At 34.9% G+C, this 21,617-nt stretch overlaps 1 protein-coding gene across 6 annotated transcripts in view; it reads left to right on the top strand.

Moving 5' to 3' along the window:
* The window catches only part of USP24 (ubiquitin specific peptidase 24), a 171,751-nt gene that overhangs the window by 73,614 nt on the left and 76,520 nt on the right, over nucleotides 1-21,617 (top strand). For 4 of the 6 annotated variants that reach the window (XR_012130171.1, XM_073233987.1, XM_073233986.1 and 1 more), the window contains exons 8-22: nucleotides 4,396-4,461; nucleotides 6,687-6,761; nucleotides 7,375-7,533; nucleotides 9,125-9,239; nucleotides 9,453-9,556; nucleotides 11,670-11,777; nucleotides 11,985-12,080; nucleotides 12,173-12,334; nucleotides 12,536-12,583; nucleotides 13,326-13,405; nucleotides 14,479-14,542; nucleotides 17,838-17,945; nucleotides 18,610-18,759; nucleotides 19,778-19,909; nucleotides 20,764-20,875. Coding sequence is in view for 5 of the 6 variants with exons in the window: in XM_073233987.1 (XP_073090088.1) it covers nucleotides 4,396-4,461; nucleotides 6,687-6,761; nucleotides 7,375-7,533; nucleotides 9,125-9,239; nucleotides 9,453-9,556; nucleotides 11,670-11,777; nucleotides 11,985-12,080; nucleotides 12,173-12,334; nucleotides 12,536-12,583; nucleotides 13,326-13,405; nucleotides 14,479-14,542; nucleotides 17,838-17,945; nucleotides 18,610-18,759; nucleotides 19,778-19,909; nucleotides 20,764-20,875 (1,579 nt within the window). In the remaining variant the exon portion in view is untranslated. The remainder of the gene's footprint in view (nucleotides 1-4,395; nucleotides 4,462-6,686; nucleotides 6,762-7,374; nucleotides 7,534-9,124; nucleotides 9,240-9,452; nucleotides 9,557-11,669; nucleotides 11,778-11,984; nucleotides 12,081-12,172; nucleotides 12,335-12,535; nucleotides 12,584-13,325; nucleotides 13,406-14,478; nucleotides 14,543-17,837; nucleotides 17,946-18,609; nucleotides 18,760-19,777; nucleotides 19,910-20,763; nucleotides 20,876-21,617) is intronic. The other 2 variants (XM_073233988.1, XM_073233989.1) reach the window with 2 other exon arrangements.

Genomic DNA, 21,617 nt, shown 5'->3' with positions numbered 1-21,617 from the left:
CACTTTTAGGAATTTACCCTAAGAATGCAGCAGCCCAGTTGGAAAAGACATATGCATCCCTATGTTTATTGCAGCACTATTTATAATAGCCAAGAAATGGAAGCAACCTAAGTGTTCGTCAGTAGGTGAATGGATAAAGAAAATATGGTACATATACCCAATTGAATATTATTCAGCCATAGAAAGAAAACAAATCCTACCATTTGCAACAACATGGGTAGAGCTAGAGGTTATTATGCTCAGTGAAATAAGCCAGGCAGAGAAAGACAAATACCAAATGATTTCACTCATATGTGGAGTATAAGAACAAAGAAAAACTGAAGGAACAAAACAGCAGCAGAATCACAGAACCCAAGAATGGACTAACAGTTTCCAAAGGGAAAGGGACTGGGGAGGATGGGTGGGAAGGGATGGATATGGGCAGGGTAGAAGAAAGGGGATATTAAGATTAGCATGTATAATGTGGGGGGGACATGGGGAGGGCTGTGCAACACAGAGCAGACAAGTAGTGATTCTACAACATCTTACTACACTGATGGACAGTGACTGATGCGGTTTGTGGGGGGGTCTTGGTGAAGGGGGAACCCTAGTAAACATAATGTACTTCATGTAGTTGTAATCATTACAAAAACAAAAAGTCATATGTACCCCTATGTTTATCGTAGCACTTCTTACAATAGCGAAGATGTGGAAGCAACCTAAGTGTCCATCAGTAGATGAATGGATAAAGAAGATGTGGTACATATACACCAAAAGGTCAACAGTCAGAAAAATAAAAAATTAAGTTATTCCCTTTACCACAAGGTTGAAATTTTTAGAGAAAATGGAGTTGATGGTCTATTCGGCCACCAGAAAGAAACAAATCCTACTATTTGCAACAACATGGATGGAGCTGGAGGACGTTATGCTCAGTGAAATAAGCCAGGCGGAGAAAGACAAATGCCAAATGATTTCCCTCATTTATGGAGTATAACAATGAAGCAAAACTGAAGGAACAAAATTGAAGCGGACTCGGAGATTCCAAGAATGAACTAGTGGTTACCAAAGGGGAGGGGTGTGGGAGGGCAGGTGGGGAGGGAGGGTGAAGGGGATTGAGGGGTATTATGTTTAGTACACATGGTGTGGGTAGTCACAGGATAAGAGTGTATATCATACCTCAATAAAAAATTTTAAAAAAACTCAATGAATGTGGCCTGGACACATTAAATTAAACATTAAAGTATAAATTAATCTTTGCAGGAGCAGCCTCAACAGTTCTGATAAACAAAGAAATATTTACTTATAATTGTAACCAAATCTTGATGTAGAGTGTTCTGGTTTTTTACCTCATTAATTCCTCTTTGCCTATGGTGTTTTTCTCTTAATCAGTGTTGCTTGCATGAAATTATCTTAATTTTTAAGGACACTTGCTATATGTGGCAAGTACATATGTACACAACATTTTTGTATCTCAGTTAATTCAGATTTTATTTCATAGTCCCAGACACAAATACAATACTTCATTTTAAGGCTGTTTAATAAGCTTTTTGGTATTTGAGAGATAACAGAGGGCTCTAAGAAGAGCTAAGAATCATCCCTCAAGTGCAGGATCATCTTTTCATGTCAACTCCATTTTCTCTAAAAATTTCAACCTTGTGGTAAAGGGAATAACTTAATTTTTAATTTTTCTGACTGCTGACCTTTTGGTAACAGAGCACTTTATTCTCTTCTCTAGTTAATTAATCTTTCAGTTAAAAATATTTCTGAATGTACTTACCATGTATAAGATACTGTGCTGGATAATGAGATTTGATCAGGGCAGAGAATGATACACTAAAATAATTCATTGCACCTGAGTGATGCACCATTGTGCTTAGAGCAGCAGTTATTTCTGTGGAACCATGACACAATAACTGAATCCCTTGGCCCATCTTTGGATGAGAGGAATAACCAAGAGGGGACTAATGGTTTGGTTAGTAATAAACTGACCCTTTCTTGCGGCCCACTGTTTATCCTTAAAGATCAAATGTCTGTTAGATCATAAATATTCTACAGACTGATGAGGGAGCCTCTTCTACCTTCCCTGAATCTTAACTAGGTTGTTAGGCTGTTATTTTGATCCCCATTGAGTAGATCAAGTATATTAGAAATGAGTTTCAGAAAAACTGTATTTTGGTGCAGTTGATATAGAATTACCTTGTTTAAGTTGTGTTTAGGAGATGGTAAGATTCAGGCATAGGAGAAAGAGATTCCAAAGATTGAGACTCTAATTTTAACAAACAAGTATGATTAAAATTGCACAACTAAGTGCCTGATTTCTGACCATTAAAGAAGGTGACTGTATTCCAGAGTAAATTTAGGCCATATTATAAGACATACTGTACATTGTAAGTACAAGTAAATGTATCCATTTTATATTTACATATTTTGAATTTGAAAAATAATGGGAAAAACCACCATTCACAATCCTTCAGATAAAAATACCTTAAGTACAAGTAAATGTATCCATTTTATATTTACATATTTTGAATTTGAAAAATAATGGGAAAAACCACCATTCACAATCCTTCAGATAAAAATACCTGTACAAAGTAAATTGCCTGTCTACTCCTCTTTCCCCAACATATGTACCTACCTCCTAGGTAATGGTTGCCGTTTAATGCCCACCCTCCTGACTTTTCCCTATACTTATGTCTCTGTGTCCATTCTCTCCCTCTTTCTTTGTTTTCAGGCTATACCTAGTAGCATATTTTCATTTAATATTAAATCATGAAATGTTTCCAGGTTAGTACTGTCAGTGTTTTTAATGGTTCTAATGTATTTTTGCAAATACTGTACCATGATGCAGTCACTTATTAATGGGCACTGGAGTATTTCTAAGTTTTTACTGTTACAGAGAGCATTCCATGTAAATTTGTCTTTATGTTCATATGCTACCATTAATGAAGGATAGATTTCTAGAAAATGGGATTTCTGGGTTAAAGACTATATACTTTTTAAAATCATAATTGATAGTAATCTCTTTCTAAAAAGCTGTACCAGTCTGTACTCCCACAAACCCATTTCCTATACTCCTGTTAGTACTGAATGTTTTCAATCTTTAATTTTCTGACAAAATGGACAGAAAATAGTGTTTTATTATTTAATTTGTAATACTCAGATTTCTTGTGAATTTAAGCATTTCGTCATGATTATTGGCTGTTTGCATTTCTTCTGTAAATTTCTCTGGTTATTTAGATCTCTTCAGGGTTTTTTAGCTTACTAATTTTTAGGATTCTTTTTATATTAAGCATTTTGATACCATCTGTATTTTGTATATTTATAAATTTTTTCTCCCAGTCTTTTGCTTCTCTCTTTTCATTTTTATTGATGGGGTCTTTTGTGGTACAAAAGCCTTGAGATTATAATTTATATAGTCAGTTTTTTTCCTTAATGGCCGAAAAGTTTTCTAACTTGCTTGGGAAGTGTTCCCCCATCCCAAGGTTATAAAAATACTCATTTTGTTTCATGCCTTTACAGTTTTATTTTTTTATACTTAGTTCTTGAATTAATTTAGAATTTATTTTTGTATGTTATATAAGATAGAGATGAATTTTATTTTCTTCCAAATGGGTAACTAATTGTTGGAACATCTTTTATAATGAATAATCCATTTTTTTCTTTACTATTTTGATTATTGGCTTTATCATTTGTCAAAGTCTCCCATGTACATGGATTTGTTCCTGGACTTCTGTTCTAGTCATTCATCTGTTTGTTCATTCTTTAGCCATTCCTATACTATTGCTTCCCTGTTTTAATTATTGGTAGTGCCCAACATCTGCCTGTTCTCAAATTTTCTTGATCATTCATTTATTTTTACTCTTCTGAATGTAGTCAACATGTCAGGTTTTCTTGTGTAAAGTATTACTGAGATCATATTTGAAATTGTGTTAATTTTATAAGTCAGCATGTGGAGAACTGACATTTTTACAATATGCATCCTTTCAATTCAACAACATGGTATCTCCTCATTTACTTGGGCTTTCTTTAATGTACTTCAGTTAAGTTTTATAATCTTCGTACAAGTCTTAATGTATCTTTTTGTTAAAGGCACATTTCACTCCTTTCCCAACTATTCTGTCTTTTCCAAATAACAATTTTTAGTTTTCTACAATATGAACTTTAGAATCATTTCATCCAGTCCTCCAAAGAAGTTTTATTGGAATATGTTTTAAATTACATTAAATTTGTGTTATTTAAATGAATTGACATCTTTATATCAATTCTTCCTATCCAGGAATATAGTTTGTCTAGTCATTCGTTCATGACTTGATCAAATCACTATTTAAAATTTTCTCTGATATATTGAGAAGAATTTGTTTAATGTTGAAAGGGAAAAGTCCTCTCTTCTATTTCTAACCCTCACTGTCTTTGCAGGCAGTGTCAGCACTGGTGCAGCCCCTAGGGGTGTGTGCAGAATACCTCAACTCCTCAGTGGTACAGGTAAGATTATCCATTTGATGTTTGCTTGAGGAGGTGATCTAAGACATACAAACAGTAATAATTATGTTTTTATCAGGTTGTTCAGAATTGTGCCTAATCCAGAGCAAGTTTTTTTTTTCAGATTAGCTATCCTAGTAAAAATATTATCAAAAGATAAATAAAAAATAATTTCTGGTACAGGAGACCTCTGGCATTTAAAAAAGCTGTTTACCTTTTCAATTTATCATTTTATCAAATATGATTTATATATGGTAACATATATTTTTTCTTTATTCCCTTATCTATAAAATAGGTAGCATATGTCCCTACCTCCTTCATGGGACTGTTTAAGGGCTGGGTGCCATTATGTATCAAATTAGGTGAGTGTTGAGCAGTCCACTGAGCTCACTTACTAGCTCAGTTACTCACTACTGAGTAACAGCTTTACAACACACCTTGTCTGATTCCTTGCCTCTGCAGATTGTAAGTCACCAGGTCATAGATTAGTCAATGCTATGAGTGTTCAGTTTTCTGATGCTTAAGGCCCATTATACATTCTTGTTTCCTTTCCATTTCACTTAACTTTTCCTGAATAAAAAGTCATTTTGAAATAATTCCATTTATTATTTTCTTTATAAATAAATCTGTGAAACTTTTAACTTTTACAGACTTTTTTTTATATCACTATAAAAGGGCCAGTGGGAGCAATGTTTTTGTATGCACTATTCTTTCTTATATCTAATTTAATTAGGGCCGTTTTAACAAGGGGCATGTTTTCTTAGCAGATTTTGGAAATTTCTACAGTAATGTTAAGTTCTTTCAATGTCAAAATAATACTATAAGATTTTAAAATGAAGTAGGATGGCTGTTTATATATTTCTTCATTCTGGAGATTAAGCTCTTTAGAAACATGTAGTATTCTTTCAGTTTATCAAGCATAAATATAATCATTGGTTTTATAGCTAGTGTACTAAAACATAATGGGCAAAATGACTTGACTGTTTAATAATTTAATAAATATTAATAATTAAACATTGGCTTTTTAATATATCAGAGCCAGGACTGGATTTTTAAATACATGCTCTTTACCCATGTATTGCTCCATGGAAAGAGATTTAGATTAAATATTCCAGCTGCCAATTAGTATAAAGTAATAGGGTTTATATGTAAGCATAGTATACTTAAAAAGAGGAAGAAGTATATGAATTTCCAACTAAAGCATATTTAACTGCATTTAATTATATCAAACTATCCAACCTTAAAATCATTCAGCAGTAAATTCATACCATAAACTTGTATTCATACCATGTTACTTGACATAAATTAATAGTTGTGTGACTTTGGGGGCTCTCTTGTCCTCTCCTGGCCTGAGCCAGGAGCTCTGTCCTCTCGCTTTATCTCTAAAATAAAAGCCTCTCACTTGCTCTCCTAAAAAAAAAAAATAGTTGTGTGACTTCGGAAGACATATAACCTCTCTGCCTGGCTCCCTTATCTATAAAATGGTGACAATAGTCATGCCTGTCCCTCAGAGTGAGAGTTAAGCAGGGCTGGCACATGCTGACAAGAACAGTGGGACTTGCCTCTTACCCTAATGGGCTTCAGTCCTCACTGTACAACTGGCATAAATATAAATGAAGAAATTCTATTTGAATAGTTGGTTGATGTAATTTTAATTCATTGCTAATGTCTTCTTGGCTTTGACAGTCAAATCAGTTTTTAAAGTTATTTTTACTACTTCTCACATACTGTGAGCTAACATTTTACTACTTCTCACATACTGTTTACAATTTATCTGTTTGTGCTAACATTCTGGAGCAGTGTGTTGTATGAGTCTCATTTGCAGGCTTCATTTATATCAGCAAGCAAAAGTAGTGCATATAACAGCATATTTTTTGTGGTCTCTGCTTACATTCATTTTTTAAAAATCAAATGCAAAATATTTACATTGTTAAAAAATAATTTACATACTCATGTTTTAGAAGTTAGTCCCTGTGTCTGTCTTTGGCTGCTCTTCAAAAAGATTCTTATAAGGTAGTAGTGACAAGGATTACTAAAGGACGTAGTGCCCAGAGTCATTTAAGGGTTTACTTGAGGAATGTGTTGTTAGTTATTGGCAGCTCTGATACAGAATTTAGATCTTTGCATGGCACTCTCTCTTTTGTGAAATATGAATTAAGAAGTATCTCATGTCTAGTTTTGGAGCAGACTCAGAAGTCCTTCTTAGCTGTAGTGCTTTGTTTCTGCAGCCCATGCTAGATCCAGTCATTCTTACTACGATCCAGGATGTGCGGAGTGTGGAGGAAAAGGACCTCAAAGACAAGGTAAATGCTGTCTCCAGCCAGGTAGGCCCCTGTGCCTGTTAGTCCATGGAGGCAGAACCAGGACTTGGGGCAAGGTTGACATTACCATTGCTGTGTGGATTCTGGTACACAGAACTCACTCACATCAAGTTAATATTATATTTCCTAACTGAAAAATGCTTTTTCTGTAATACCAGTGGTGGCTGGTGTTACCTTAGTAAAGAATGAATATAGGGTTCTCAGTAACATCTTTCAGAATTTCGCTAGCCTATTGATTTTGATAGGACTAAAATTGGTATAGCACTGAAGAAGCTTTAAGGTGATTCAGTGCTCAAAGCTTATCCAAAGTTGTTTAAAGCAATCTTGACATTTAAATTTAACGTGATTTATTTTGTCTGCCTTGAATTTCTTCCCTTCCTTTGCTTACCGATGTGCTAACTTTTGTTTAGAAGCAAAATGCAGTTAATCGACCATATGGAGTATATTAGATATCAGTATCTGATCCAATATCAGTACCACACCATTGTTTTTGAAAATTTCTTATATTCCTGTGAGTCTTAAAAGAAGTGAGATCAAAATGTTTTCATGGATCCTTTTTTGTTTTTTGTTTTTCTGTGTGTGTTTTTAATGAAAGAGATTGGTTAGCATTCCTGAGCTCTTATCTGCCATTAAGTTACTTTGCATGCGCTTCCAACCGGAGCTGGTAACTGTTGTGGACGACCTTCGACTAGACATCCTACTGCGCATGCTGAAATCACCACATTTTAGCGCTAAAATGAATTCTCTCAAAGAAGTAAGTTTTTCATTTATTTCTGGAAGACTTTTTTAAAGTACCGGCACTTTAAACTCTGCCAAAACTTGTGGTAATTATTATAAAAATCTTAGGACATACTAGCTTGGATTAATACTTAGTCCATAGGCACACACCTGATCATCTACATTTGCCCTCTTACAGCACTAAACTATGTTTTTACCTTTATCTTGCCTACCACTTCAGTATTTTATTAAAAATAAAAATAATAATAATAATAAAGGGAGAAATGTGGGATCCACATATAAATCAAGTATAAAAATCAAACGAATATTCATATTTGACCTGATTGTTTATAGTTCATAATGCATGATCAAAACCGAAAGTTTCTGTGATGAATGCCCTTGTACTGTTCACCATGTAAGAATTTATTCACTACGTAAGAATTCGTTCACCATGTAAGAACTTGTTCGTTATGCTTCAGAAGATTGGAGACTGACGAAAACTAGGCTTGAGATGGATTAATGATTGTGCATTGAACATTGACCCCCCTATACAGAATTTTATTGTTGTTAACAACCATTTGATCAATAAATATGAGAGATGCCCTCTCAAAAAAAAAAATTCTTAGGACATAAAGAATTTTTTGTAATCATACAAATAAAGATATAACAATGGTTGCATATAAAATGGTGTATACATTTATAATGGTTAATAAAATGACCTGAATTCCTTGGAGTATACAGTTTGAGACTTACTTTTTATAAATCTGAAATGTACCTAAGTGTACAATTCCTTTAATATATTTCAGGTAAAGTGTTTACTTACCCCAAATCTTCTAATTGGGGTTCGAACAAAAACATGGACTACAGCTGTGATGTTTTCTAATAAGCAAAATGATAGAAATAATTTTGTATAGCAACCTAAACTTTATATGAGCATAGGCAGTTTTGGTCAGTGACAGGTGAAGCCAGTACAATTTAGTCATAATTCCAGTTATTTTTCCTTCAGTTGTATATTAATTAGGATTCTTGCTACAAGTGAAATAAACAGCTTGAACCACCTTAGACCAAAAGAGGAATTTAATGGAAGAAGGCCAGACCATTTCATATGAATGAACAGTTAACTGGCCAAACCATGTAACTATAGGGTCACATGAAGGCAACAGGGAACAACTAGAATTTGAGATTTGACCCCTGCCAGGCTCTGTCCAACTTTGTCTCTGCTTTTCTAAGCTTGTTGGCTTTGTTCTCTCTCTCTGCTTGCAGAGTGATACCTTTCATATGAGAGACATCATGGCCATGGATAGCTCCCATCACCAGAGAGGGACTGACACTTTCTCTCAGGTCCCAAATACAGAGTTTGGAGGATGTGCCCTGCTTGAAGTTTGTCAGGTGCTCATCTCTGAGCCACTCAGCAGTGGCCCGGGGAATACGAGCTATAAGTTGTCTGTGTTCTTTTTAAAGAGACATCACAAATTAGTAGTCTGTTCACTTGTAACAACTGACCTTGGATACATTTTGGGAATTAGCAGACCACATTGTAACGTTATAAGTCACAGTATGTGTGTGTGTGTGTGTCTTAAGATTTTGATGATGTGTGTTTCCATTAGATTTTAATCCTATCTTTTTAGGTAACCAAACTAATAGAAGATAGCACTTTATCCAAATCTGTGAAGAATGCTATAGATACAGACAGACTATTAGATTGGCTAGTTGAAAACTCAGTTCTATCCATTGCATTGGAAGGTAAGTTGCTTTAAAAAATATATATGTATATGTTACCTAACAGATTATTATAAAAAATGTGTATTTGTATTTAAAAAGTTGTGAAATTGTTGCTTTGGCTATATTAGCCTTTAATCTTATTAGCAAGTTAATGTTGCTTTGAAGTAATAGAATCATGTTTAGAAAGTCAGTGTTCACTGTATCTGTCTGCCTCTTTGCTGTTTCTTCTCTTAGGCAATATAGACCAAGCACAATACTGTGATCGTATAAAGGGAATTATTGAGCTCTTGGGCAGTAAATTGTCTTTAGATGAGCTTGCTAAGATTTGGAAGATACAGGTAAGTTGATTGGAATTATTTTTGCCTTTTTCTGACATTTTGTTAGTAGGAGAGGTAGGAGGGTGGTGAATGAGCAGGGAAGTAACCAGAATAGCCCTGGTCAAATCTGTTTTACATCTTAGGGTTTCTATTAAGATTGTATATCTAAAAAGACTTGAACTACTCAAAAGATGTAAGATTACTGATCAAGGCTAGTATTCTCATTTCTCAGATTATAAAATGAAAAGCCTTTCTGCAGGCTCTGTAGCAGTTAGTGGCAAAACTAGGAGTAGGTCTGTCTTTTGTTTATCAGTCCAGTATTCTTTCCACTATATTGCGTACCAGTTTTCATTGATGAGCTTTCCCTGTGTAATTCTATTAACTGAGGATGATACTAATATTTACTGAGTTTACAGATCTGATCTCACCAGAGCTCTCAGCAGCTGTGACAGGATTGACCCTATACTTAATTTTTTCTTCACTTTGTTAATAGTCCATTCTACTGGTTTTCCTCCCATTTTCTGGCATTCCTTCTTAAGTCTTCTTTACTAACTTACTGTCTTCTACTTTTTAAACAGGAGTTTTTTCAAGCCTTATTCTCACTGTATAATGTTTCACTAGTCAGTTTCATCTACTCCTGGGGCTTTGACCGTATTTGGATGCTGCTGACTCTCAGAATTATATCTTTAATTCAGACCTCTTCTTGAACTCCAGTGCAGAATATCTAAGGATACAACAGTTACACCTTCACATGTGTTATCTCATAGGCATCTCGAATTCAATATGTCTAAATGTAATCATTTTCCAGTCTTCTTCAGTAATTGTATTCTTCATCTAGTTGCTAAGCCAGAAAGAAGCCTGGAACTCACTTTATCTGTATTCACTTAGTCACTGTGTCAGTTAGAGTCTAGTCAGGAAACAGAAGCTCTGCTAGGTATTTCAGAGGGAATTGAATACAGAGCTTTGTTTGCGAAAGTGTTGCTAAGGTGGAGGGGCAAAAAGGGAAGTATGAATGCTAGGAGAGCAAATGTAAAAGGGCGTAGTAAGTCCAAGAAAGGAAGCTCTTTTGGAGGTGCTTTCTCTGCAAGTGCTGGAACTATCAAAAAGGGGACACTGCCACCAGCGCCTCCAGAATCCCCTGGTGCCATAGATGGCAGCACCTGCATCCAGTCTGAGCATAAACCAGAAACACTTCTTCCTTCCTCCTGCCTTCTCCTCTCCCCACAGTGCCTCTCATTGACAGAATACAACGGGAGTACAGCTGGCAGAGGAAATATAAGTTGCCAGCTCCCAGTCTAGCATTACAAACATATTAAGTTAGGTGCAAAACTACAAGAAAACAGTCCTGGATCCTATAAATTTTACTTCCCATGTCTTGACCTTAGTTGAATACTCATGTAATTTTGTTTTGTAAATACAAGTTTTGAATCCACATAAGGTTGAAGATTAGAGACCATGATGTATAATATTGTATGTCCCTATTGCATTCAGTGAATTCACGTGTATGAAAGATACTAAGAAAATTCTTATAGAATTGAATCTAAAAATGTTCCCTTGCCCCTTCAAAGTCTCTCACATGTGAACAGTGAGGCATGGCAGAGCCATCCATGATTGAGGTTGTAAAGTAAGTATCAACCATAAGTTCTGCATCTCTGAAGCAGAGACTTACTACCTTTCACATAAATAAATATTAATGAAGTCATAAAATATCTGAGTAAAATAAAAAATGAGGCAAGTAATATTCTTAGCTGAGGTCCTCAAGATCATTTATAAAATGCCAAAAGTGAGTAGGTTTGTCTTGTAATCAGTTGGATTTTCTGTTTTTAGCCACTTGGAAATAATTTTGTTCTCTTGAAATGAATATGTCAGTTTGAGAACTAGATTCTCTTCTCTTTTTACATTGTCTTTTTCAAGATTTAATGCTGTTAGGAATTTAAACAAGGCCAACCAATAGCTGTTAATAATTGTTGCTTCATTGTAGTCTTGCCAGTATTATCATGCAAGTGAGTGCTGATTATGCTAGAGTCCATTAATTTTTGTTACTGTATTGCTTTTGCTTCTATAAATTGCCAGGTAGAAGACAGGTTTTTCCAAGTGCCAAGACTTAACTTTTTCCCAATGTCTCCTTTTCTAGTCAGGACAATCATCTACTGTGATCGAGAACATTCATACTATTATTGCTGCAGCAGCTGTCAAATTTAATTCAGATCAACTTAATCATTTGTTTGTTCTCATTCAAAAGGTATGTATTCAAACATGTTTACTTTTAAATTTTTCTAAAAGAAGCTTATTTTGAGGTCTCCCCGCTCTAAATTAGCAGTGCTTAAATGTGCTCTTCTTACTTCATTTAGCTTTTTTAGCTCAAGTTTTAAAGTTTTCTGCCTATTTTTGCCAGTGTGATAAAATTGGATTGTGAGGCAATTCCTATGTTTTCTTTTCCATTCTGCAGAGCTGGGAGACAGAGAGCGATAGAGTAAGACAGAAGCTATTGAGCCTGATTGGACGAATAGGCCGGGAAGCTCGCTTTGAGGCTACTTCTGGAAAGGCAGGAGAATCAAATGAATTTTTCTAGCTACAACTACTTGAAGCAGTTTTACTTGGGTGTTGCAGCGCTCATCACGTGTGGTGTCATTGTAGGTGTTAGATGTGCTCTGGGAACTGGCTCATCTTCCAACCCTGCCCAGTAGCCTTATTCAGCAAGCCTTGGAGGAGCACCTGACAATTCTTAGTGATGCATATGCAGTAAAAGAAGCAATCAAGAGGAGCTACATCATTAAGTGCATAGAAGATATTAAAAGGGTTGGTTTTACCTGTGGTCTAGTTTTGTTGTCAGAACAAGAGTATTGTATGAGTAATTAAAGCCAAATAATTGTCTTGCCCTCTTATGTAAATTAGACTAAATGTCCTATCTGGAAGCTCTTACCTTAGAGTATAAGATTGGGAAATTATAGATACTGCTTTTCCCAAATCACTTATGTTTCTCTTAAAATTAATTTTCAGCCTGGAGAATGGTCAGGTTTGGAAAAAAACAAAAAGGATGGATTCAAGGTAAGAATTTGCAGATGGAACCAACTAAAAGGTATACTAACTTAATAATTCCTCTTAATTAATTACTTATATAATTTTAAGTTAATAGTATGTTTTAGTGTTTCTTAAAGTGATATTCAGATACAAACTGCTGTTGAAATGTTCATTTTTGACTTATGCTTTATTATTTAAAGCCTGGGGAGTTACTGACTCTCAAAGGGGAAAAAAACAGGTTACAAGGGTAGCTTTATTATATAATTTTCATAAAATTATAAGACCTTAACTTTGTTTTTCTTTTTTAAATTAAATCCAGAGTGTGCACAACATTGAGTAGAGTGGATTCTACATAAATATCGTGCCCATTTTTCTCCCATAAAGGAGACATGGAGAGCCATTCACAGAGTCAGAAGAAAGAAAGAAGGGAGGAAGGGGGTGGTCATTCAGTGCTGGCACATATTCATTCAGGTGCTTGATTCAGCTGGGTTGCTAAAGCAGTTTCTTAGACAAAGATTGAGTGCGGGCCTGCTGCTGGGGTTCAGTCTGAGACATAGGCTTGGGTAGTGACTGCAAGAGGGAGCCCTACCCTTTGGGGCTCTTGCCTCCAGGTTGCTGTGGCCTTCTAGACTGTCTTTTGGAAGGGTGGTTAGCAGTGAGCAGTGGTGATTATGGCTGTCCTGTTGCTGCAGTCCTTGAACATCAAGTCTCTCCTCTGAGACGGCTGATCTCGGTGGCTGCTCACTGGAACCTGTTTCCACTGTTGCAGCAGCCCTGTTCAGAGAGGTGGTCTCCTCCCGCACAGGCCCTCCAGTTGCCCAGACCAGACATAAAGCCTCGCAGTGAGAGGTATTTCATTTTACTGTTAACATAGGAAAAGTTTTTGGTAAATAGCTAGTGCCTTAGTAATTTCACTGGTAAATATTTTTCTTGGCTTTCATTAATATGTATTTCTTTAAAAGATCTTGAAGACTGCTGTGTCATTGATATATTCAGAGATTTTTAGTTCTTGTTAGAGGCTTGGTGATTCAGTGGGCTTTATTTTTTTAAGTTATGTTTGGTCATAAAGATTAGTTGGGGATATTTAATAACTTTGTTTTATATTCTGACATTGAAATTTGATCAAGTGAATTTCCTACATGTAATCTAGCTTTTAAGATTTTAAAAGTGTTCAGACTGGAGCTGGTGATGCTCAGATTATGAGGAATTATTCCCTTAATTCAACAATAATGCTGTCTTTCTACTCAGATACATTTGAATTTTTCTAATTTTCTTAGCTCAGTGATTCAGATAATTAAGCAGCCTCTGTCTTTCTGATTGAAACTCATCCAGAGTTATTTAAAAAGTTGTTCCTTCAATACTAATAGTAATAGAGGAAAAGGGTATCTGGTCTTTTCTTTTCAGATAAAGATCTGTACAGATATCAAGGTCAAAGCTAAAGGGACTTTTCCCTCTGTCCAGGGAAATGGCTTCTGAAACCAGAAAGTCCTTCCTGCCCTCTGCTCCTTCCTAGTTACAGCGACACATCACTTAGCTCTTCCAGTTAACAGCATCGTTGCATCTTTATTGCTTCTCTTGTTGTCACTTCATTCATGTCTGTTGTTTTATATAACAGAACTCAAAAAGTAACAGGGAGATTTTGGAGTCATTTTGTGAGACTTGAATATCCTTCCTTTTTTATTTCCCACTGCTCCCAGTAAAATTCTGATGTACCATTATATCATTCCAAATAATAGTATCTTGCCTTTACATAGCACTTGTCAGTTGACTTAAGTGCTATCACAGTTACTCTCGTAAAGAACACACATAGCTGAAGGGGGGCAGTTGGAAGTTCAAAGCCCCCTGGATATGACTCCAGGCAGGGGGGTGAATTATATACTGCCACTAAAGGTGTTTTTCTATGCTATGCCCTTTCCTGCCAGGCAGCAAGGTGGGCTGACTGGGGATTATGTCTCCCTGCCAGGCTACACAGAAACTAAGCGAAGGGTAAGACAAGATCACCCACCTCTTACTCCCCTCCCACCCTCAGCTACCTCTGTTCCCCCAACTGATTGCCTTTCCCTCGGCTTTTGACACTCTTAAAATTCCCGGATTCCACTGTTGTGTTGAGAAATTCTGACCTTTGTTTCTTAACTTTATTTCTACAGATTCTGCCAGGATACTCTTGGCTCCCTTGGTCCTCTTTCCTTTGCTTCCTTTACACCTTCCACCATTTACCCCAACCCTCTCCCTCTTTTATTTCACTTTTTCCTTCAATTAAAACGTTTAAATGTACTCATCCAAAGAAAAAAAATTACTAAGCCAAAAAATAATATTGCATATTCCTTAAGTTTATCTTTATTTCTCCTAGTGCAATGCCTGGCAGCCTTTCAGTAAGTGTTGTTTCCCTTCATCTTACTTCCTCCCCTCCACCCTGTGAGGACACTAAACTCATTACTGACCTGTAGCTGAGTGGCCTCTTCTCGCCAAAACATCATTGAAAGTAAAAGTTGTAAGATGCCCTCAGTATATAGTGTCAGAGTGATGTGGTCAGCACAGGAGGAAAGACTTACTTACAATGTCCTCCCATGCAAAAAATTTTACTTTGATTCTGGATAAATGTCTGGGTCTGGAAAAACAAGACAGATAAGGAAGTGGGTATGTTCAGCTTTGAGAGGAGAGAACGCAAAGAATATAAAAGCTTTTTCTTCAGATTTTTAGAGAATTGTTGTAGAGAAGTTTGATTCATCTTACTTTTGATATCTCCTAGAAGTTATGGGAAGGCCTGTTTCAGTATGATAGATCAGTGAACTCTCTGTGAGAACAGTCTGAAACAGAATACACTGCCTCCTGAGTTCCTCGTCACTGGAAATACTAGGAGACAAGTCATTTAACAGAAGTAAATAGGGAGAATATAGGTGTAGGTGTGCAGGCTAAACCAGTTCACCTTTGAGGCTTTATCTAGTGTTAAGAGTCCAATTTGGACATACTATTAACTCCTGCTTATGTAACCTTAGCTCTGTTATCAGACATTATCAAATATGTTCATTTTAATTGTTCACCATAGTCTTCTGCTCTTTTATAAGTGGAAAAGAGTAGTTTAAATTTTTCTTGTAGCAGCATAGTGTGAAAGAGATGATGGAATAAATAACATCTTTCCTGTTGGCTAAACTTAAGAAAGCCTATGTCAGAAACACTTTTTAAATTCAAATTTTACGTGAATTTTCTCTATTTTTATTGGATAGTGAGCTACCTTCAAAGGGTGATTTTCAGTGTTGAATAAAAATACTCTAACCGTAATTGACTTAATTGGTTAAAATGAAACTTTAATACATCTGCTTTTTGCTAAAGTGTTCGTATTTATATCCTAACATCTTTTAATCCCTTTGGAAAGTGTCCATTTGGACTTAAGCCTTAGAGTTTTGTAATTTGTCATTTTGCAACTTTTATATCTTAGCAGAAATATTCTAGATAGTCTCATAAATAGTTGGCTTTTAATATACCACTTATTTCTGTGATTCTAAAATGCCAGTGATTACAACCTGCATCACAGATTTAGTAAGTTTGCAAAGAAAAAAAAGAAACTGTACATTTTACTTTTACCATCCATGTGTTTAGAATCACACTCAGAGTGTAAGTCTAAGTCTCCTTTGACCAGTATGTACAGCTTTACTTGTGACACACTGCTTTTCATTATCAGTAGTAGTGCTCTGGACCTCTTTGAAATCTTTAAGATTGATTGTATAATTAGAGGCATGTTGAAGAATATGGAGTTTTGTGTCCTTGTCCTTTTTTGTAAAACTCAAGCTGCTTTTTTCCTTAGTTGAGTTATGTATAGCACAAGTTAAACAGCTTCTCTTGAATTAAGATACAGCTTTGGACAAAGAGACATTTAGTGCTGAGTGATAACAGACCTTCACAGGGTATGTGTCTATTGCACCAAATTCTCCTGGCTTTGAAAATGCTTTAGTCTGAGGTGACTTCCTTTGCTTTTAATTGAGTGGATGGAAATGACAGGCTAGTCAGTACCACATCATAGTGTAATCTTTTTGATAGCATTTAAGTAACAAATCAGTAATCTAAGTTTAAGTTAAAAAGCCATCCTTGTTTGGTGCTACCTATACCTAGTAAAAATAAAAATGACAGATAGATCAACAAATACCTTTTGTACCCAGAGAAGTTTGCACATATTCAGGTAAGGAAAGCTGTGTCAGAACTTACTCTTATGCCTAGTGGCTGGTAAGTTTCTTTTGACATAATTGTAAAAGGTGACAATTTCAGAAATGTTAAAATTTATCAAATCTGTATCTTAGAATCCAGAAAATACGGTATTTGCTGATTGATTGGCTAATCTCTAAGAAAGCCAGTATTGTTTTGGCATTAGCTCTCTCATACTTACATATGCAGTAGTAGGATGTTTTTCCACAAAAGACATCTAAAGTATTTTTCCACCCTATAGAGATCTTCATCTTATAGAAAGACTTGAGGAAGCAAGAAGGATTTTTAAAAAGACAAAATTCAGACTTTAAAATAAATGCTAAGGACTTAAACTTTTCTCAGTTTTTTAAATACTTAATTGATAAATTGATAGTGTTTAATCTAGCAGTTTTACAACTATGAAATCTCATAGTTCAGAAGATGCTATATATTAAAAAGCAGTTCTCTTTTTAAAGATTATTGCATGAACATCAGACATTTCAGATATGTACTAAGAAAGATCTGGATTGTTATGTATCAGTCTCAGAAATGTCTTTTTGAGAAATACAAAGTATAAAGTATAAAGTGATTGAAATAAAGATAAAAATATCTCTTACAAAATTGTTTTAACTAGGAAATATAAGCAGATTATGAATATTTTCTTTATATTCAGACCACTGTCAGTAACTTGATCATATCCTTGGTATTTTGTACTTATCAGCCAGTTCAGTATTATCCAAGTCAAGCTTTTGCCACCAATTTATTTTGTTATGTCAACATGTCCTAGCAGCCTGCACTACTTAATCTATCTTCTGAAGTCGCTAATTCTTTATTGTCTGTTTTTTGCTGATGTACCCCTACACATTTACTGTCACTTCACATCCACTCCTGTTTGCAGTTCTTGGCTTTAGGAAATTGCATGCAGAATAAGAAGTTGAAGACTGAATTATGAATGCATGGAGATAAGCTATAAATGAGCAGTGTGAAAAGAAAAATAATAGAACATGTAACAATAAAGCCTAATTGTTTTTATTTTTTATAGCTAATAAATTTAGTCTGCCATTCATTTCTAAATTTAACTGATGTAATTTCTTCTTAACTTTAGTCAGCTCAGCTTAATAATCCCCAGTTTGTATGGGTGGTGCCAGCTTTGCGTCAGCTTCATGAGATTACCCGCTCATTCATAAAACAAACCTATCAAAAGCAAGACAAGGTGAGAGTATAGCTATATTGTATTATCATATAATTAAATATATAACCTTTTGTACTAACAAAACATGAATAAAATTGCTATGTTTTGTAGTCAGTATTTTACTTTTTTGTGCTTAATAATACAATTAATTTATATTACTTAATATGCCTTGAGTTTACATATCATTTTCCTTTGGGTCCTGAGGAGCTTTTCTTTTGCTATGTCCCCAGCTCAGTTCCTTTTTATTTCCTTAACTTATTGAAATAATTAAGCCAATTTTTGAAAGTTAGAATGGTATTTTAGAAATTTATTTCAAAAGATTCAAGACTAATTTTAAATTGCAGAGAAATTAGATTGCTTCAGGAGCTAGAACTTCCTCAGTGTAGTGGACTTGGGAAGAAAGATCTGGAAAAGTACAGATGAAGTGAAATAGTTCTTTTAAAAGACTTCTTTTAAAAAAAAGAATCTCTTTAGAGATATTTGTTATTGATAACAAAAATTAGCAAGTTTATTATTAATTCCCTAGTAACTGTACATACCAGGTTGATTTTATCTACATTGATGTCATTTCAGTTTGAGTGAAGAAATCCTGTTTGCTTTCCCTCACCTAGGACTGTATTTATGTTAAACTGACATAATGACTGCAAATTCTCATACCATTTTACTTCTTGTTGTTTTTGCCAAGAGCATTATTCAAGACTTGAAGAAAAATTTTGAAATTGTGAAATTGGTAACGGGAAGTTTGATAGCTTGTCATCGACTCGCAGCAGCCGTGGCTGGACCTGCAGGCTTAACTGGTTCAACCCTAGTGGATGGCCGATACACTTACCGGGAGGTATCCGGCATTGTGCTTTTGTTTCATGATTTACAACATTCATTTGGCCACTTTGCACTTAAACTATAAAACTAGAATCTGTTGGGTGTAACTCTAAAGAGGTAATAACATGAGATATCTTTGTAGTGATGGAACAGTTTTGTATCTTAACTAAAATCATTTGTAAGAACTATATATGATAAAAATATAAAAACCATTTTATTTTGTCTGGATCTGAAATAATTGTCAATTCTCTAGAAGATTGCTTTTGTTTTTCAAATCAGTTTATTAGTAATATTGTTTCTAAAAAACTAGAAAAAAAACATCTTAACTCGCCACTTGTGAATTTGTGGTGTTTTGCTTTGAGATTGCTGAAATTATAGTAGTCCTCAGGAGATTGTTCCAAGACCCCCAGTGAATGCCTGAAACCACAGTGTACTACCCTGTATATGCTGTGATTTTTTTCCTATACATACATATCTATGATAAATTTTAATTTATAAATTAAGCACAGTAAGAGATTAACAACAATAATAACAACATAGAACAACTATAACAATGTACTGTAATAGAAGTTATGGGAATGTGGCTCTCCCTCAAAATATCTTATTGTACTGTACTCACCCTTGTGATGATGTGAGATGATAAAATGCCTGCGTGATGAAATGAAGTGGGGTGAATGATGTAGGCTTTGTGATGTAGCCTTAGGCTACTGTTGGCCTTCTGATAATAGGTCAGCAGGAGGGTCATCTGCTTCTGGGACAACAGCTGATAGAGGATAACTGAAATGCAGAAAGCAGAACTGCAGATAAGGGAGTGGTGAGGCAACTATGTTTTATGGCTTCTAATGTCAGCTGAATTTGTAATAAACTTGAAGTAGCTTTTACTACATTGTATTGTCAGCTTGTAAACTGATTTCTCATATTTACCATTAGTTATATGAAAAAGCACTAGGTAAACTTTAATTTTAAATTCATTTTTTAAAATTTTGCTTTGAGATAGGAATTCCTGGATTAATTAGCATCACTTCTTTTTACAGTATTTAGAGGCCCATCTAAAATTTCTGGCGTTTTTCTTGCAAGAAGCTACTCTGTATCTGGGTTGGAATCGTGCCAAGGAAATCTGGGAGTGTCTTGTGACTGGCCAGGATGTTTGTGAATTAGATAGAGAGGTAAGATGATGATACTATGAATAAAATAAGGCAAAAGTGGTACTTAAATATTTTACTTTTTTCTGTCTCACATTATTTTGTGTCTCTCACAACATCAATTCTAAGCACTTTTCAGCTTACTAGGCTTACCTTTATACTAATTGTCCACGAACTGTAAGTGCTGAAAAAATGTTTTATATAATATATATGTATGATACAAATTAATGTGTGTGTTCCTTGGTAATTTTTATACCATTCTGGATAAAACCAAATTCAGCCAAATGAGTACAGCTAAAGAATTCTTGGTATATCTTTTAGGTTTTTGTTTCTGTCCCATGAAACTAATTTTAAGTTAGCAACAGAAAACTTTGAATTCCTGTAATGATGTTGTACCCCAGAAATACTAAAGAATAATAAATGCCAAGCAGATTTTTAAAACTATAATTAAGCAGCTGAGAATAAATGAAACCAGGAGAACACCTGCTTTGGCATTTTCTAACAGTGGATCACTGTTCCCTCATTTCATTTTATAGATAATAACTATTTCATAGGATTGTTGAAAGGACTAAATATGTGACAGTGCCTTTAACACAGTGCCTGACACATAGTAAGGCTCATTAACAAATGTTAGTGGAAAAACCCAAGTATAAAGTTGAATGAAAAGTGTAGGTATATATTTTCATTATCTAGGACAAAGACTACTAGTGAGCTGCTTTATTTAGTGTCAGAGTGCCAAGATTTCACTTTTGAGTGGTATTTTGGTAATATAAGTTTTCAAAGAATTAAGAGTGATTTATCTTTACTCTCCCAATTTGGAATTTGTATTTGTCTGAAATGGATTTTAGTTATAGGGTAATATTTGTCTTGATCCACAGATGTGTTTTGAATGGTTTACAAAAGGGCAACATGATCTTGAGAGTGATGTTCAACAGCAGCTTTTCAAGGAGAAAATTCTTAAATTGGAGTCATATGAAATCACTATGAATGGTAGGAGAAAAACTTAGTCTTTTTTTTTTCCAGTTCTTTAAGTAAGAAATTCTATTATTTCCTTTCCTTCTAAGCCACTTCTCAGAAGCAACTAAACAGTTTAAAATATCCTTCTGAACTTTTATTTATGCATATATATACCTACCATTATATCCATGTGTTTATGTACACAAATTTCTTTGTATAAATGGTTTCTTATAATCATTGTAAGTTTTAAATATATGGTCTGATAGCTCATATTGCCAAACTATCTTCTCATGAAATTACTTAGATGGCAAAAGCATTCATTTGAGGCAGAAATTTGGCAAAGTATAGAAATCCTCCTTTCATGTGTTTCTTTTAATTGAAATTTTTTTATTGAGATACAATTCACGTAACATAAAATTCACTTTCTTAAAGTATACAGGCAATGGCTTTTAGTATATTTACAAAGTTGTGCAATCCCCAGAAGAAACCATTAGCAGTTACTCCCCAGTTCCCATTCCCCCAGCCTCTAATCTATTTTCTGTCTTTATAGGTTAGCCTAGTCAGCCATTTCATATACATGGAATCATACAATTTGTGGCCTTTTGTGTCTGGTTACTTTCATTATGCCAAGTTATAATGTTTTCAAGATTCACCTAAGCTGTAGCATATATCGGTAGTACTTCATTCCATGTTATGACTGAAAAATATTCCATTGTGTGAATATACCACATTTTGTTTATTCATTCGTCAGTTGATGGACATGTGGATTGTTACC

This window comes from Manis javanica, chromosome 4 (genome assembly GCF_040802235.1).
Source record: "Manis javanica isolate MJ-LG chromosome 4, MJ_LKY, whole genome shotgun sequence".
NCBI lineage: Eukaryota > Metazoa > Chordata > Mammalia > Pholidota > Manidae > Manis > Manis javanica.
Note: the sequence above shows the minus strand (reverse complement) of the source record. Positions and strands in the feature narration are given on the sequence as shown.